Here is a 15748-nt window from a genome sequence, read left to right as displayed (position 1 = left end):
AGAAAGAGGTAATCCAAGGTATTAGTTGGAAGGCACATTTCCCACCACCATCAGTGCATTTATGGGAGAGGGGAGACTGAGACAGGAGCAGGTAGGGGATTAACCAAGGACCTGCTCCCCCAAGGGGAGGCAGAGTTGTAGGAGTATAGTGAGGTCTTTAATGTCATCTAGAAGGCTGGCAGGTCGGTAGGAGTGTCTGTCATCTGAGCAAAGTGTAATTTCACTATGGATGAGTTTTAAGGTGACAGTGAGTTGTGCTTCTGGCAAATCAGTCTGTCTGTGCATGTTTGTGTATATTGGTAGCCACGGAACCCTGGGGCCTACGCCATGAGGATGAGAAAAAGAGCCAGGACCTCATCTCTCAAGTAGCCTTGAGGTCCACAGGGAGAGATGAGCACAGAGTCAGGCCAATGTGTCATTACAAGTTATTACCTGGGAGAAATATCACCCACTGGTCCTGCAGGAATATAGCAGAGGACTCTACAGTGGCCTGCAGGATCCAGGCAGACCTTGCCAGGTCTGCTGATGTGTGGGGGCGAGTGAAGCTGCAGGTAGTGCACACAGCACAGTGGCTGTGGAGGAAGGCAGCTGGGGTACCAGATGGCCAGAGGCGGCCAGCCAGGCTCATGCTGGACCTGAGGAGTGGCAGCAAGATAAGTTTGCAGGGAGTGGCTGGGCCAGATGACTCAGGCCCTGGCCTGTCCTCCAAGGTTCATGTCTATGAGCACAAATCCTGGCCTGGGCTTTGGTAGTCAGTGGGGTGTAAAGGACCCTGAGGTTGCCTGCCCAAAGGTGAGGTGGAGAGGTGAAATGGATCAACACTTCACGTGCGAGCAGGACACTGAAGATGTGAGGTTTGAGAAGAAAGGGAAAGGGCTGCAGGCCTGGAATTAGAGAAGCGGACCTGGTTCCAGGTTGCAGGCTGTGCCACTTCCTAAGAGGCTGGGACGAGCTGGGTCACTTTCCCTGCTGCATTTCATCTCACACTGGAGGTCAGGGCTGCGGCCCTCTTACGAGGCTGTGCAGAGGGTCACATGAGCTAAGAGGCACCACATGCCAAAGAGAGGTCCTGGCATAAGCTGGATATATTTAATTAAAGACAGAAAAAGAGATGACAAAATAAGTGGAGCAAGGATAATGAGTCAGAAGATGAGCTGCCTCGGGTCGGGGCCGGCTCCTGTTTTCACTGCCCTGTCCTCGGGACTTCATAGAGTGAGTGGCACATATGACAGCAAATACTAGCAAGCTGGGGTGGGGGGCAGTTTAGAAGGTGGGAGAGAATTCAAAGGTGACCATTATGCATCCAGCATGACATCTGTGTCTTTCTTATCATCTTGTTCTGTCCCCATGGCCCTGGCAGAGGCTGGAATATCTAATTCACAAAACTTGAAAAGCATAAAGCACCCTATTGGCTCCCATGCATGGATAAGTTGATAATTAGGATCATTTGAACCCAGACACCCCCATACCGGACGGCAGGCTAAGGAAAGGTCACCATTTACTGGTGGGGTCATGGTGGTTTTTAGGAGGTTGGGGTGAGATAGTGGAGCTCACTTAATGTTTTAGAGCTGTTAAGCTCAAAGCTCAAAGTGTTTTCTTTCTTTTCTTTTTCTTTTTTTGGCACCAGGGCTTGAGCCCAGGGGTGTTTAACCACTGAGCCACATCCCCAGCTTTTTAAAAATATTTTATTTGGAGACAAGGTCTTGCTGAGTTGCTTAGGGCCTCACTAAGTTGATAAGGCTCGCTTTGAACTCCCAATCCTCCCATTTCAGCCTCCCAAGCCACTGTAATTACGGCTTACACCACAGGGCCAGGCCTAAAATTGCTTGTTTTCTGACACTGGGAGTCTAATGAGGTCTATAACATTGTTCTTAAAAACAAACTTCCCTTAGGAGTGGGCCAGTAGTGGGGTGGATGGTAATAGCCCTGCAGGAAGCTCCTCCCGGGCATCTAATTATTTAACTTGAATTCCTGTTTCTCATGGTCTCTCTTTCCAGGGTAAACAATCTTTGTGCCAATGCTCCTTGTTGTTAACGTGGTTCTGATGGTCAGCCTCTCCATTCCTGACCCTAACCCTGATCAGGGTGCAAACTTTAGGATTCCCCCCCCCCCCCCCCCGAGCCCTGCCCATCCTCCACTCCTCCTCTAGCCTCCCTGGCCAGCCTCCTCTGAAGCCATCAGCTGGCTGGAATACAGAACCCACGTTCTCCTCTGCTGCTAGCCTTAGCTTACTCCCTATTGTCAGGGGGCTGGATTTATGGCTCAGTGGTAGAGTGCTCGCCTAGCATGCATGAGGCACTGGGTTTGATCTTCAGCACCACATAAACAAAGTTTGGGCTCCTGGTCTCTGCACAGCCTCCTGTTTATGAGGAACCCTATTGGCCAAGGCCCTCATCTCTCCCGGGTCCCACCCTCCTCTCTGCTTGAGGGATCCACAATCTCCCAGCCCCACAGCCTGAGCTGAGACCTCAAGAGCACCAGGTCTGACTCAGCATTTCCTTCCAGCTTGGGGTTGTTAAAATGTCTCTGTTTCCACTTAAGCAATTGCACCCTGCCTTTGTAATCCTGACATTTTTTTTAATGGGGTGAAATACACTTAACAAAAAATCAACTATCCTGGGGGCTGGGGCTGTAGCTCAGTGGCAGAGTGCTTGCCTAGCATGTGTGAGGCACTGGGTTCAAGTCTCCGCACCCCATAAAATAAGTAAATAAAGGTATTGTGTCTATCTACATCTAAAAAAAATTTTTTTTAATTTACAATCCTGTTTTTAAGCACAGAGTCGGTGATATTAAATACATCAATAGTGTTGAAAACAACGATAATCTCCTAAACATTTCACCGTACACAGCTGTCACTCTGTTAAATAATAACTTCCTGCTTGCTCTGCCCCATGGCTGGCGACATCTTTTTGCTTTCTGTCCCTTTCATCCTGCCCACTCCAGTTGACTTACCCAGGTGCATCCTCTGATACTCGTCTTTTCTGTCAACTTACTTGACTCAGTGTCACTTCTGCAACAATCATCCTCATCATAACATGTTGCAGATTTCTTCATGTGTAATGGTAATAATGTTTCATTTTACACACACACACACACATACACACCACAGTTGACCATTAACTCCTCTGTCAGGGAACTCATGGGCTGTTTCTGTATTTCAGCCGTGTGCAGAATGCCTCTAAGAGCACAAATACACATGCAATCTTTCCAGACCCTGGTTTATTCTGGTGGGTCTGTACCTGGAGGTGGGATTCCACATCATAAGGTAATTCTAGCTTCAGTTTCTCCAGGAGCCTCTGTACTGCTCTCCTCGGTGGCGGAACTTATACTACAACAGTGCCAAGGGTTCCACTTTCTTTACAAGCTCCGCACACTTGCCATTTTCTGCTCTTATTTTTCATGGTTTTCCTTTTTCAGGGCTCATGCTGGGGTCACACCCAGGGCCTTGCACATTCTGGTCAAACACTCCACTGCGACCGTGTCTCCAGCCCTGTTTCCTGCTTTCTATTGCACTGATGTAATGAGTGTGAACTCCTAGCCCTGCGTTTTCTCCCCAGACCACCCAGGTGGTCTCTTACTCCCTGTAGGCACAGCACCAGCCTTCCCTGCCCAGGGAGGGATGCTGGCACCCAATGCACCTTGGTGCTGCTATGGAAGGAATTCAGGGAGAAGGGCCAAGCTCTGACCACTCCCAGGGACCAGTGGTGGTGAAAGTGAACCAAGGGCCTACCAGAGGTGGATGCCGAGGAGGCAGATGCCCTCCCCAGCACTCTCCATGCCCAGAGCTCCAGGCAGCGCACCTGCATTTCAACAAACTGTATCTATGCGATAATGTTACATTTAAAGAGTGGTTTGTATTATTATTTTATGCAATTTTCCTGATTCAGGGACAATAATGCATTCTGTTCACATTTTTATTCCCAAGTCCCTTTCCTCTGAGCCAGGACAGAGTAAAGTCGAGTCAAGCTCCTTTCTGTCCCTTTCATCCTTCCCACAGGAAATTAATAAATGTGATAGCCCAAGATAATCTCATCATCTCTCTTACACCTGCTCTGTGTTTTAGATGGGAGAGAGTCTCCACTTGAGCACATGTAGGAAGCAGTACTGGTTGTGGACAGGGCTGGACTGGACGGTGCTGTCCTGTGCTTCTCAGGCTGGCCGCAGGCCACCACTTACTGGTTTAATAGATGATTTCAGCTGCCATGCACCAGAGTGCACGTCCTGCTTCAGGGAAAACCGGCACATGGACAAAATAGTGTCACAGAAGGGTGACATTTCCAGACCCAAGTACTGGGGGGAGGGGTAGCAGAACACAGGTAGCATGTGAGCCTGGGGACGGACCTGAAAACTCACAAAGGAGCTCGTGTCTGAACTTGGTGCTTGGGAGGCTTGGCAGATACAGCCTGCCCAGAGGATTCTACTCAGAGGAAGCAGTGTGCAGAGAGCGGCCGAAGATGCAGGACTCTGTCTTTCTGGTGTGCTGGGTCCTCAGGAATTTGATGTGTCTCCTTCTTAGGTGGCCTTCCAGGGAGACCGGATAGGGCTAGTTGTGGGTGCTATTCCAGAAAGTGTGATTTTTGTTGATAGAAAGTGGATCCCAATGGCTGACTCACACTGTCACCGCACACAGTATGTCTACACTGCGGATGAGGCAGTCAGCGTGGAAGCCCTTGGGTCAGTGTGGACTAGAGGCTTGGTATATCCTCAGGGATGTCCCAAGGCAGCTAGGGTGGAATGGCATAGCAAAATCGTGGGGTACTCTGCCAGCTTTTAGAGGCAGACCCGCCCCAGCTGCAGCTGCACAGGGCCCCTTGTCCATCTGACAAATGGAAGACACATATGCCAGGCCTCCCTGGCCTCCACTGGGTGAGGCTTCCGGGAAGCTCTCCAGGGAGCTTGGAGGCCGCCCCAGCACTCGGTGTGGATCCAGTCTCCAGTCTGTGTGAAATGCAGGAGAAAGGTGGGGGCACTTCTCCAGGCCACGGACTTGCACACTTCTTCAGGGGCCGCCAGAGCAGGGCCAGGCTTCACACCATGCGGTTGTGGATGACAGTTTAATACAGAAACATGCCTTGGCCCTGAGCACTCCTGCTGCGGGTCCACGCTAAGAGGGTGTGAATTTGTGGATCTCCCACAAATTCCACTGCAGGACAAGAAGGAAAAATCATGAGCCAGAGGAAAAACAGTTTTCTTCTGCCTTCTATTACATTTAAAGGAAGATAAAGGACATAGTTATTGGATTAATTCGAGGCAAGTTGGGAGGGAAATCAGGAAAAAACTCATCATGATGTTTGAAAGTGGTTTCCCAAAAATGGAAACAGGAGGCAAAGCACTTAAACAAAGAAACAAAAACCAAAGAACAACAAAAACAACAACAAAAACACAAAAGATTAGAGACTCTGACATAAACTTATTTTGGAAATGGACATATTTTCAAAGTGTGTAAGTAAAGGTAGGTGACCCCTAACTAGGCCCTTCAAAAGCAATATTCATCCAAAATTTAACTTTACAAGTAAAATTACTCTGAAGAGCTGATCTTCCTAGGTGGATGTGGTGGTGAGAGCCACGTCCCAGCAGTTATATCCAGAAGCAGTCCCAGCCCTGGTGGATGCCCTCTGTCTACCCTGCGCCTAGCAGGTTCACCACCTGCTGTGCCTGCTTTGGCCTCTTCCCCATGGGCCTCCCTTACCAGCTCCTGAGCTGCCTGATGGGATGGGGACCTTGAAGGGCTTGTGTAACCATCACTAGTTCTCGTCCCTTGGTGTCCCTTGGAGCTTCATTCTATTGATGTAGCACCTGCAATCCCATGACTATCTCAAGAGCAGTTTGAAGCTGAGATGACTTGCATACCCCATGTTCCCACCTGCCCCTGCAGTGACCCTGGTGCTCACACAGACTTTTCTGCCTGTGTCCTGTGGTGAATGGCTTCTAAATAAGGCATGGTTCCACTCTTGGTGGAAACTAAGAGTGGAGCATATGGCTCTGATGTGACCCAGCAGATACTCTTCCAAAGACTGACTGGCTCCCCAGCCACAGAACACCACGGGAGAAAGAAGAGGAAGTGCAGGTCTCTGGGGACACTGGGGAGAAAGAAGAGGAAGTGCAGGTCTCTGGGGACATTGTTGTCTGCAGAGGTTAATTGTTCTGAGTTTTCTTATCTCCAGGGTGTGTTCCAAATAGAGCTGTTCCTCTGTGAGGCTCCCTCTCTAGTTATGAGCTGTGTGGTGTGTGGTGACAAGGATAACAGCAAGTGGGCTGCCAGTTTCAGGATGTGACTGTCCTGGAAAGAGTGACTGGTGGTTTTGAGCCTGTTCATTTATCCTCTGTGGCTGGTTGCTTCAGTTAATTCACTAGCTTAACTCAATTACTTGATTCCAGAGAATGGTTCTAATTTTTAAAAGAAGTCATTTTGCCCAATTTTTCCTGGGACATTAACATATTGATAAAATACAATGTCATCTGTCACTCTGCTAGGAAGAATGCAAAGCATTATTCATAATAGCCCAGGGGATCAAATAGGTACACAGACAATGCAGCAAAAAATGACACAGACTATTAAGATAATCCCAGTCCTTCATAAAAAAAAAATAGAAAAAAAATATATATGTGACAATAATTTTTCCAATAACTTAGGTTGCAGGACTTGGACATCTAACGTATCCATTGCACATCAAGCCCTCTCTGCAGGTTAGCAATGGTGCAGTGTTAAGATGAGGGGCTGGGGCTTTGGGGCAGTAAAGCCTTGACTAGCACTCCTGGGAAATCCCTCCCCTGCGGCCCTGTGCTGAGGCAATTCCTATATTGACAAATTTGAGTTTAGGTTTGTCAACAAACTGTGTCCCCACCTTAGTTCAGGATCATTTTGTCTATGAAATTATAGAGTTAAATTTTAGAAAACACTTGGCTGCCTATCCCATCCATCAAATCATCTGTCCTGTAATACCTAAGCAAGGGATAGTCTTCCACGCAACTTCAGCCTGAGTTTTAGAACACACTTCCTTTTATTGAACCAAAATATCTACAGCAGTTACCACAACATAGCCAGGCTACTCATAATATCACCAACATCATGGTGCTAACTCATTTCAGAATTTCAAACTTCTCTGTGCAGCAATAAATTAATCAATTATGTACCTATAAAGAAAAAATTTAAAATTTACTGGAAAATATTAAAAAATTAAAATAGTAATCCAAGATAAAATTTAAATATTTACACATTAGTAAATGTATTAATTTAGTGTGATGCACAAATGGATACTTATTTTTAGTTCAACAGTGTAACCTTGTGTGTGTACATGTGTTACTGAGGATTCAACTCAGGAGTATTCTACCATTGGATTACTTCCCCAGCCTGTTTTTAAATTCTTGTTTTGAGATGGGGTCTTGCAAAGTTGCTAAAGCTGGCCTAGAACATATTATCGTCATGCCTTAGTTTCCCAAGTTGCTGGGATTACAGATAGACCACACCATACCCAATATTACAACATAATTCTTAATTAATATGTAATTCAAAAATAAGTGTTCCACGTTCAAAATGAGAAGCCAGTAATAGGATGCTTGATCCACTATGAAGTTAATGACTATAAATGAGCATTTCTTAGTACATATTACTTTCTTAAGTCACTATTGGAAATCATAGTGTACACAGGAAGAAAAGGTTCTTGGAAAGAATGACTACATGACTTGGGCTGGGAGGAAGAGGGGAAGATGAATGCATGAGTTCATTTTGCATTACTTTAACACGATACGTGAGATGGGTTGAATTTATAAGGAAAAGAACAATTTAGCTGATACTTTTAGTGGCTGAAAGTCCAAACAGCATGGCACAGGCTCTGGCTGGGCCCTGTTGGCCGTATCACCATCTCTCTGGGGCTCACCCACACTCCCAGCAGATGAACTCTTGAGGGACAAGTAATAGCCACACCATAGCAATGACTGAGTGGAAGAGGAGCACAGAGCAGGTCCTTTCAAAACTTAATTCCCGTAGTCTGTGGGTGCACACATGTTGATGTCTTTAATCCTGTGGGAACATACAAATGCACACTGTGCCCTGCACTTTATACATTTCAAGCGATATCAATATTCCCTTCCATCTAGAGACAATGTGTCTCTAGCTGCAGGATAGGGAAGCCCACCCTGTCATGACATGGCGGAACATTGGACAGTAGCCTCCTGATGCCCCTGCCCGCCATGACCAGCTTTCACTGGGAAGCTGGGCTGACTTGTGCAGCTGATACATTCTGGTGGTGGCTGTGTGCATGCTTCATCCCCGGGCCCCTCTGGCCTGTGGAGGTGAGCTGAGATGGTCTTTGAAAGCCTGCAGCTAGCCTTCTCCTTTTCTCCAGCTGGGGTTGACCTGCACATAGGTCTGTCACCTTATTTCTGCAGCTGACAAAGAAAGAATACACAGTCTGCTTTGCAGGCCCCACCAAGCCTCTCTCTGCAAGCACTCGGGTCTTAGAAGAGCTATAATGGCATCAGATGGAAATGGTCCATCCTGAAACAGGATCCATAAACGGTATGTTAATTTTCCCACTAGAGAGAAAAGGCCTATCACAGACATTAACTATTATTATTATTTTGGGAGGGAGGGGTATCTGGGGCACTTAGGGGCACTCAGGGGTACTCAACCACTGAGCCACATCCCAGCCCTATTTTTGTATTTTATTTAGAGACAGGGTCTCACTGAGTTGCTTAGTGCCTTGCTAAGTTGCCAAGGCTGCCTTTGAACTCACGATCCTCCTGCTTCAGCCTCCCAAACCACTGGGATTACAGGCATGGGCTACCTCACTAGGCTGGACATTAACCATTAAAAAAAAAAAATCTGCAGACAAGCTACAGACTATAGACTAGAACCCCTATTGTGTGACCCAGTAGATGGGCCACACGAGGAGTGGAGCAGAGCACCAGGCAGAGCACCAGGAGCCTGACTCTGGGTGACAGCACTCTGGGTATTTGGAAATATACATTTTGTCTGTAATTTCTTTCATTTTCCAAATTTTCTAAAACTATACATATAAATCATATATTTTTAAAAAAACTGTATATTAGTCAAATCAGCATCAACAAATAACTAATGATGTAGCTTTCTCTATCACGGTATTTGTGTGATTCTCTTGTGTATCCTAATACTCCAACGAGGTCAAGGAATGTAGTAGGTGCTTAACATGCATGTATTTATTAAATTAATGATTAATTAAAAAAGCAAAAAAAAGTTTCTATTTTTTAACTTCTTTATTCAATACATCAACACTTTCTTTTAAACTGAAATATTCAAAATCACTTTCACTAGAAGTATTAACAAATTGAATTTTAAGTAGACAGACTTCCACATACTTAGATTAAAAATAAATCCTGCTATACTTAAGACCTGGGTTGATAATCCTTTCCAATTCGTCTGTAATTCATATGTTACATTTTCTTAGACTGAGAGATTCACTAAGAATGAGCTTTTTTTTTTTTTTTTTTGTGGTGCTGGGGATTGAACCCAGGGCTTTGTGCACTTGAGTTAAGCACTCTACCAACTGAGCTACATCCCCAGGCCAAGAATGAGCTTTAAACTGGGTGTGGTGGCATACATCTGTAATCCCAATGGCTCAGGAGGCTGAGACAGGAGGATCAGGAGTTCAAAGCCAGCCTCAGCAATGGTGAGCCACTAAGCAACTCAGTGAGACCCTGTCTCTAAATGAAACACAAAATATGGCTGGGGATGTGGCGCAGTGGTCAAGTGCCCCTGAGTACAATCCCCAGTACCAAAAAAAAAAAAAAAAAAGAATGACCTTTGCAATATTTCTTTAATTGAATGAGTTAGTTTGAACATGGAGATATATATTAGACATATGTATATACATATATGTATATATGGTCCTACCATTGCTGTCACATACATGTAGATATGTACACATATACATATATACACATATATATATACATATATTATAGCAAAGTTAGGACCCATTCTAAGTTAAGAAAAATTAAATCTATTTTTAAAAGAATGTACAAATTGCTTCTATTTCAACGTTTTATCCACAACAAAGCCTCAGTGGACACAGAGGAATCTCAGAAGTTAGCTTTCTTTGTTTACAGACTTGATTGGCAAATTATAGAACACATTGGGGAAAAGGATTCTCGGAAGGGCCAGGTCCCCAAGATACCCAGGGTTACTGAAAGGAGAAGTCTGCTCCACCCAGAGCCAGACACCAGCAGGAAAGACAAGTTCCAGCTCTCACAACAAAAATGCAGGCGGACTTTGGGTCAGAGGAGGGCAAGGCAGCTTTCAGAGCAGCAGCCCTTGGGTCTCCGTGTGATGGCCAGAGGGAGAGCAGGGGAGGCGCTTGCAGATGAGGCTGCTTTTTAAGGAGAAAATCAGCATGGTATGTGTTTCACATCCAAGGGCAAAGTTTCCTGGCTATGGTTGTGGATTCCTCCTTGTCAAGGCAATTTGTTCTGCCTATGTGGAAAGAGATGGTCTTGCCTAAATGTGCTGGGATATGAAACTGTAATGACAACAACAACAAAAACTTAAAAAGGCTTTCTGAGACATCAAAGCCATTTAATGTACTGTAGGCAGATGGCATATAAGAACAATAAAGGGGCTGGGGTAAGAGGCTCAGTGGTAGAGCACTTATCTAGCATGTGTGAGGCACTGGGTTCGATTCTCAGCACTGCATATAAATAAACAAAAAAAATGTCCATTGAAAGATATTTAAAAACATTAAAAAAAGAATAATAATATTCTTGATTGTGTTTATTCTCATATAATTTGAAAAGAAAAACTTCAGAATTAGGCCTGAGGTTATGCTGGTTGCCCTAGTGCTGAAGCAGGCAGCGTTCTGAGAGGCAGCACTCTTTATTATTTTCAGCTAATGTAATGAAGCTAATTTTTTCTTTTTTTTGTATCAGTCATTGAACTCAGGGGCACTCAACCACTGAACCACATTCTCAGCCTTACCTTGTATTTTATTTAGAGACAGGGTCTCACTGAGTTGCTTAGTACCTTGCTTTTGCTGAGGCTGGATCTAAACTTGAAATCCTCCTGTCTCAGCCTCCAGAGCCTCTGGGATTACAGGCATGCACCACTGCACCCCGCTAATGAAGCTAATTTTAAAAGTTGGAAATAATATTTAAGTAATTGTAGTGAGTTTATCATTGAAAGTATTTAAGCAATGAATGGTGATTAAATAAGTTCAGTTTCTTGTTGCATTTGAACATATAAGAGAAAGTTTAGCCAGAAGCTGTAGTGCACTTCTGTAATCCCAGAGGCTCAGGAGGCTGAGACAGGAGGATTTGGAGTTCAAAGCCAGCCTCAGCAACATTGAGGTGTTAAACAAGTCAGTGAGACCCTGTCTCTAAATAAAATACAAAATAGGGCTGGGGATGTGGTTCAGTGTTTGAGTGCCCCTGAGTTCATTCCCCAGAACCCCGCCCCCCAAAAAGGAACTTTAACTGGGAAACTGAGCCTCAAACCCTGTAAACTTAGTCTAGTGGGATGCTGTGCTTGTTTGCTTTTTGGGGGGTCTCACAAACCTGCATTTTATACTTCCCCATGGCTAAATGATTTATTTTTAATTTATTCATGATCAAGGTCAATGGTAATAAAAGTATGATATAAGCTGTATATAAGGGTCTGTAAAAGTGAGTGAGATAAGCAGGATATTATATTTAAAAGGAACAGCAAATAGATTTACTTAATTACATGATAATGTCACACACAAAAAGTGAGAAAGCCAAGGCAGGAAAAGACCATGTTCCAAGATGGCATAGTTAATTACTCCAAGAATCTGGGGGCGTAGCTGTATCATGGCTGTGTGCCCAGACAGCTTCTAAGTATCGCCCAGTCTTGGAGCAAATCCTTCTATGTGGTTAAATTCCAGCATCCAGCATCCCCTGGTTGTCATGCGAAGGTTGGAGGCAGAACTGCTGGGATATGCTCTTCAGACCAAGGGGCAGCGCTTGCCTTGGATGGTGTCACCTGCACACAGGTGACCAGCTCCTCCAGACTTCAGGCAGGAAGTGGTCTCTGAGGGGGCAAAAGGATGTGGGAAATGAGCCCACAGACATATCCAGGAACAATATCCCAGTGTCCTGTGAAGGGGACAGAAAGGCAAGATCTGGGTGGCTAAAAGAACCCAGAGGAGATAAGAGTCAGGAGCCAAATGGGCAAGGAGAAGAGCAGACCCAGGTGTGAGAGGCAGGGCAGAGGACCCACAGGGCCCAGCCAACCAAGAATGCCCTGGGGTCCCCATGGCCTCATCTTGAGCTGGATTTAAGAGATCCAGTGTGTGCATGAGGCTTCCTGCTCCATGCTGGGCTCCTGAAGGCAGATTCATAGAGCTTACAATGTCGTCTTCAGTCCATGTAAAGGTTTCATGTTCAGTGGATATAGCCTTCCTGATGCTTTTGCCCAAGCACGAGAGGAGAAAACAGAACACAGAAAAAAAAAAAAAAAAAACGAACTGCAGTCTTAGAGATGATGAGCCAAGTGGCAAATCACCAGAAGAGGGGGTCCTCAGGAGAGTGCGTGGACTGGCCAGTGTTCTGTTCACCAACCAGGGACGATCCGCAGCTCCTCTGTGCCCCTGTGTAAGATGCCTTTTCACTTCCTCACAGAGACTGAGTTACTGAGTAGGGCATGGTGGTCATGGAGGGCCACAGGGAAAGCGCTGCAGCCATCAGGGTGAGAGATGGTGGCACCTATTCCAGGCAGCAAGCAAAGTGGGTGGAATAGTGATCCCCCTGGCTCTGGAAATAGTTGCAGGTGGAGCCAGCGGATTTTGCAGTCTAATATTGGGTCAAAGTCAAGGTTTCTGGTTGAGCAGTGGTAAAGAGTGCCCCCTTGTGGGGGTGGACAGCTGCACCAAGGGTCTGGTGGGCAGCTCTGGGAGGCTGGGTGGAGGTGAGGTCACAGAAGCCTCAGGAGCTGAGTGGACATCTGTGGTGCATTTCAGATAGGACAGCTGTTTGCACACTAATATTCAAGACTGACACGTGAAATTGAAAGTTAAGAGCTGAGAGACTGAACCTAGAGTCAGGCTAGCAGGAGGCCCGGTGTAACCCCAGCACCATGAATGAATGAATGAGTAAAGTCAAGAGCTGCATGCTGAGCTGCTGTAAACCCTGAGAGTTTGCAAACGTGAAGAGCCAGCTACGGTGGAACCCAGAGGAAGGTCATGGATATTAAGTGGCGAGCTGATGAGGAAGAGGGAGGGGTCCTGAGAGCAGTGGACAAAGCAAGTAGAGTTGCTGGGGGTGGTGGTGGTCACGCCTGTGATCCCAGCTTCTCAGAGGCAGAGGCAGGAGGGTGGCAAGTGCAAGGCCAGCCTGGGCAACTGGTGAGGCCTTGTCTAAAATCAAAAGGGCTGGGGTGGAGCTCAGTGGTAGAGCACTTGCCTTGCATGAGTGAGGCCCAGGTTCAACCTGCACTACAACAAGCAAACACACAAACCAACCCATAAATGAAGCAGAGGACTAAGGGCCACTGAAGGAAGGGACAGTCTCCACCAGGGAAGGAGTCCACAGGGGTGGGCAGCCCACGGAGGAAGCACAGTTGGACCTTGATGGTGTGCTTCACCTCTCATTTACAGGGAGCGAAAACCAGGCTTTTGGCAAACTGGAACAACTCCAGCAGAGAGGTGGCCACTGCTGACCAGGAGAGGGTGAGCTGGAAACCTGCAGCACCTCCCAGTGTGGGGGAGGACACAGCTCAAGTGAGGGACTAGCTGAGACCCATGCACACCACTCCTTCAGGGTACAGACCAAGGGTAGGTGGGGGTATTAGTGGCCTAAGCCTGCATGTGCTCCCATGGGGACCCCAGGCTTCTGGTCAAATAGATCACTTGCGGAAGGTACAGAGAGACAAGGCCATGCTGAGGTTTGAAAACAGAACACATTTGCAATCCTCACTGAGGAGACGGAGGAGTGACTGGGTCAGGAAGCCTGGAGCCATTGATCTGTGGATCCAAATGTGGTCAAATAAAAGGAGCATGGGATTGTGCATTTGAACCTCCCAAGAGCAGCACATGCAAACCTAAAACAAAACAAAAAAGCCCTGAAGGTCCAAACACCAGCAGTCATTGCACCCTGTGCTTTTCACACATGTTTTCTGCACTCTCTGCCCCCAGATGATGCAAGCCCCAAATGTGTCTGTGGTCACCGAGTTTCAGCTGCTCGGATTCCAGACCCTTCAGGAGTGGCAGACCCTTCTCTTCACCATTTTCCTACTCATCTACCTCCTGACCCTCACCGGGAACATCGTCATCATTGCAGTGGTGAGCCAGGAACGGCGCCTGCACTCCCCCATGTACACGTTTCTCCAGCACCTCTCTTTTCTGGAGATCTGGTACACGTCCACCATCGTGCCCCTTCTCCTGGCCAACCTGGCCTCCTGGGGCCGGGCCATCTCCTTCTCTGCCTGTATGGCGCAGCTCTACTTCTTCGTGTTCTTTGGGGCTACTGAGTGTTTCCTCCTGGCCATGATGGCCTACGACCGGTACCTGGCCATCTGCAGTCCACTGCACTACCCCTTCCTCATGAGCCCTGACACCTGCAGGCACCTGGTGGCCCTCTGCTGGTTGACAGGGGTGGGCACAGGCTTTCTGCCATCCATGATGATTTCCCAGCTGGACTTCTGTGGGCCCAACCAGATCAACCACTTCTTCTGTGACCTCCCGCCGCTCATGCAACTCTCCTGCTCCAGTGCCTACGTCACCGAGATGGCCATCTTTGTCCTGTCGGTCGCAGTGCTGTGCGTCTGCTTTCTCCTGACCCTTGTGTCCTATGTCTTCATTGTGTCCTCCATATTGAGAATCCCTTCAGCTTCTGGACGGAGGAAGACCTTCTCCACCTGTGGGTCCCACCTGGCTGTTGTCACCATCTACTATGGGACCATGATCTCCATGTATGTGCGCCCCAGTGCCCACCTGTCACCTGAAATCAACAAGATCATCTCTGTCTTCTACACCGTGGTCACACCACTGATGAACCCAGTCATCTACAGCTTGAGGAACAAAGACTTCAAGGAGGCTGTTAGAAAAGCCATCAGAAGGCAGCACGGCCGCTGTGGAGTCAGAGTGAGAGGACAGGTCTTCGTTAGGTAGGGAGAGTCTGCAGGCAGCAGCTTCTGGGGCCAGGCAGGACCAGGACTCTGGCTTCAGAGCCCAGACTGAGCGTCCCCGCTGGTGTGGAGAGGGTCCTGCGCCTGTAAGGAATCAGTGACTTGAGGTCCCCCCTCCACGGATGTCAAAAGATGGGCTTCTGTGTGCGGACCTTCTGTCCTCAGGCATGTCTTCTCTTCTGCTGGGAATCTGCAGTCTCAGTGCCTGGTGATCGCACACATGGCCTGAACCCAGTGTCTTCAGCTTGAGGAACAAAGACTTCAAGGAGGCTGTTAGAAAAGCCCTGAGAAGGCAGCTCGGCCACTGGTCCCTGAGGGATTCCCTTGCATTTGCACAGCCTATGGACAGGCAGTTCTAACCTCTTACACACTGTTGAGAAACTGGCCTTGCACACCTCAAACCTGATGTGTGACCACTGCTGTGGCAAGAATGAATGAAAAAGGAAACCAAGACTTTGGAATTGTGTTTTGTCCTGCATTATCTCCTAGTGATAAGAGAACAAATAAGGATTTTTAAAGTGCTAAGCATTTGTCTTGGATAAGCTAGATTTCTAATATTTTCTGTTTAATGAAATTCCAGGGAAGGAAGGAAGAGGGTGGAGGGATTGGAAGACTGGAGTCAGGCCCTGTAGCACA

General features: G+C 47.1%; 1 protein-coding gene across 1 annotated transcript; it reads left to right on the top strand.

Annotated features, from left to right (window-relative positions):
* Positions 1–14123: 14123 nt before the first annotated feature.
* LOC143400187 (olfactory receptor 11L1-like) lies at positions 14124–15095 on the top strand. Its single transcript, XM_076857504.2, has one exon. It carries the CDS (start codon positions 14124–14126, stop codon positions 15093–15095), a length of 972 nt encoding a protein of 323 aa, XP_076713619.2.
* The last annotated feature ends 653 nt before the right edge of the window (positions 15096–15748 follow it).

Source organism: Callospermophilus lateralis, chromosome 5 (genome assembly GCF_048772815.1).
Source record: "Callospermophilus lateralis isolate mCalLat2 chromosome 5, mCalLat2.hap1, whole genome shotgun sequence".
Taxonomy (NCBI): domain Eukaryota; kingdom Metazoa; phylum Chordata; class Mammalia; order Rodentia; family Sciuridae; genus Callospermophilus; species Callospermophilus lateralis.
Note: the sequence above shows the minus strand (reverse complement) of the source record. Positions and strands in the feature narration are given on the sequence as shown.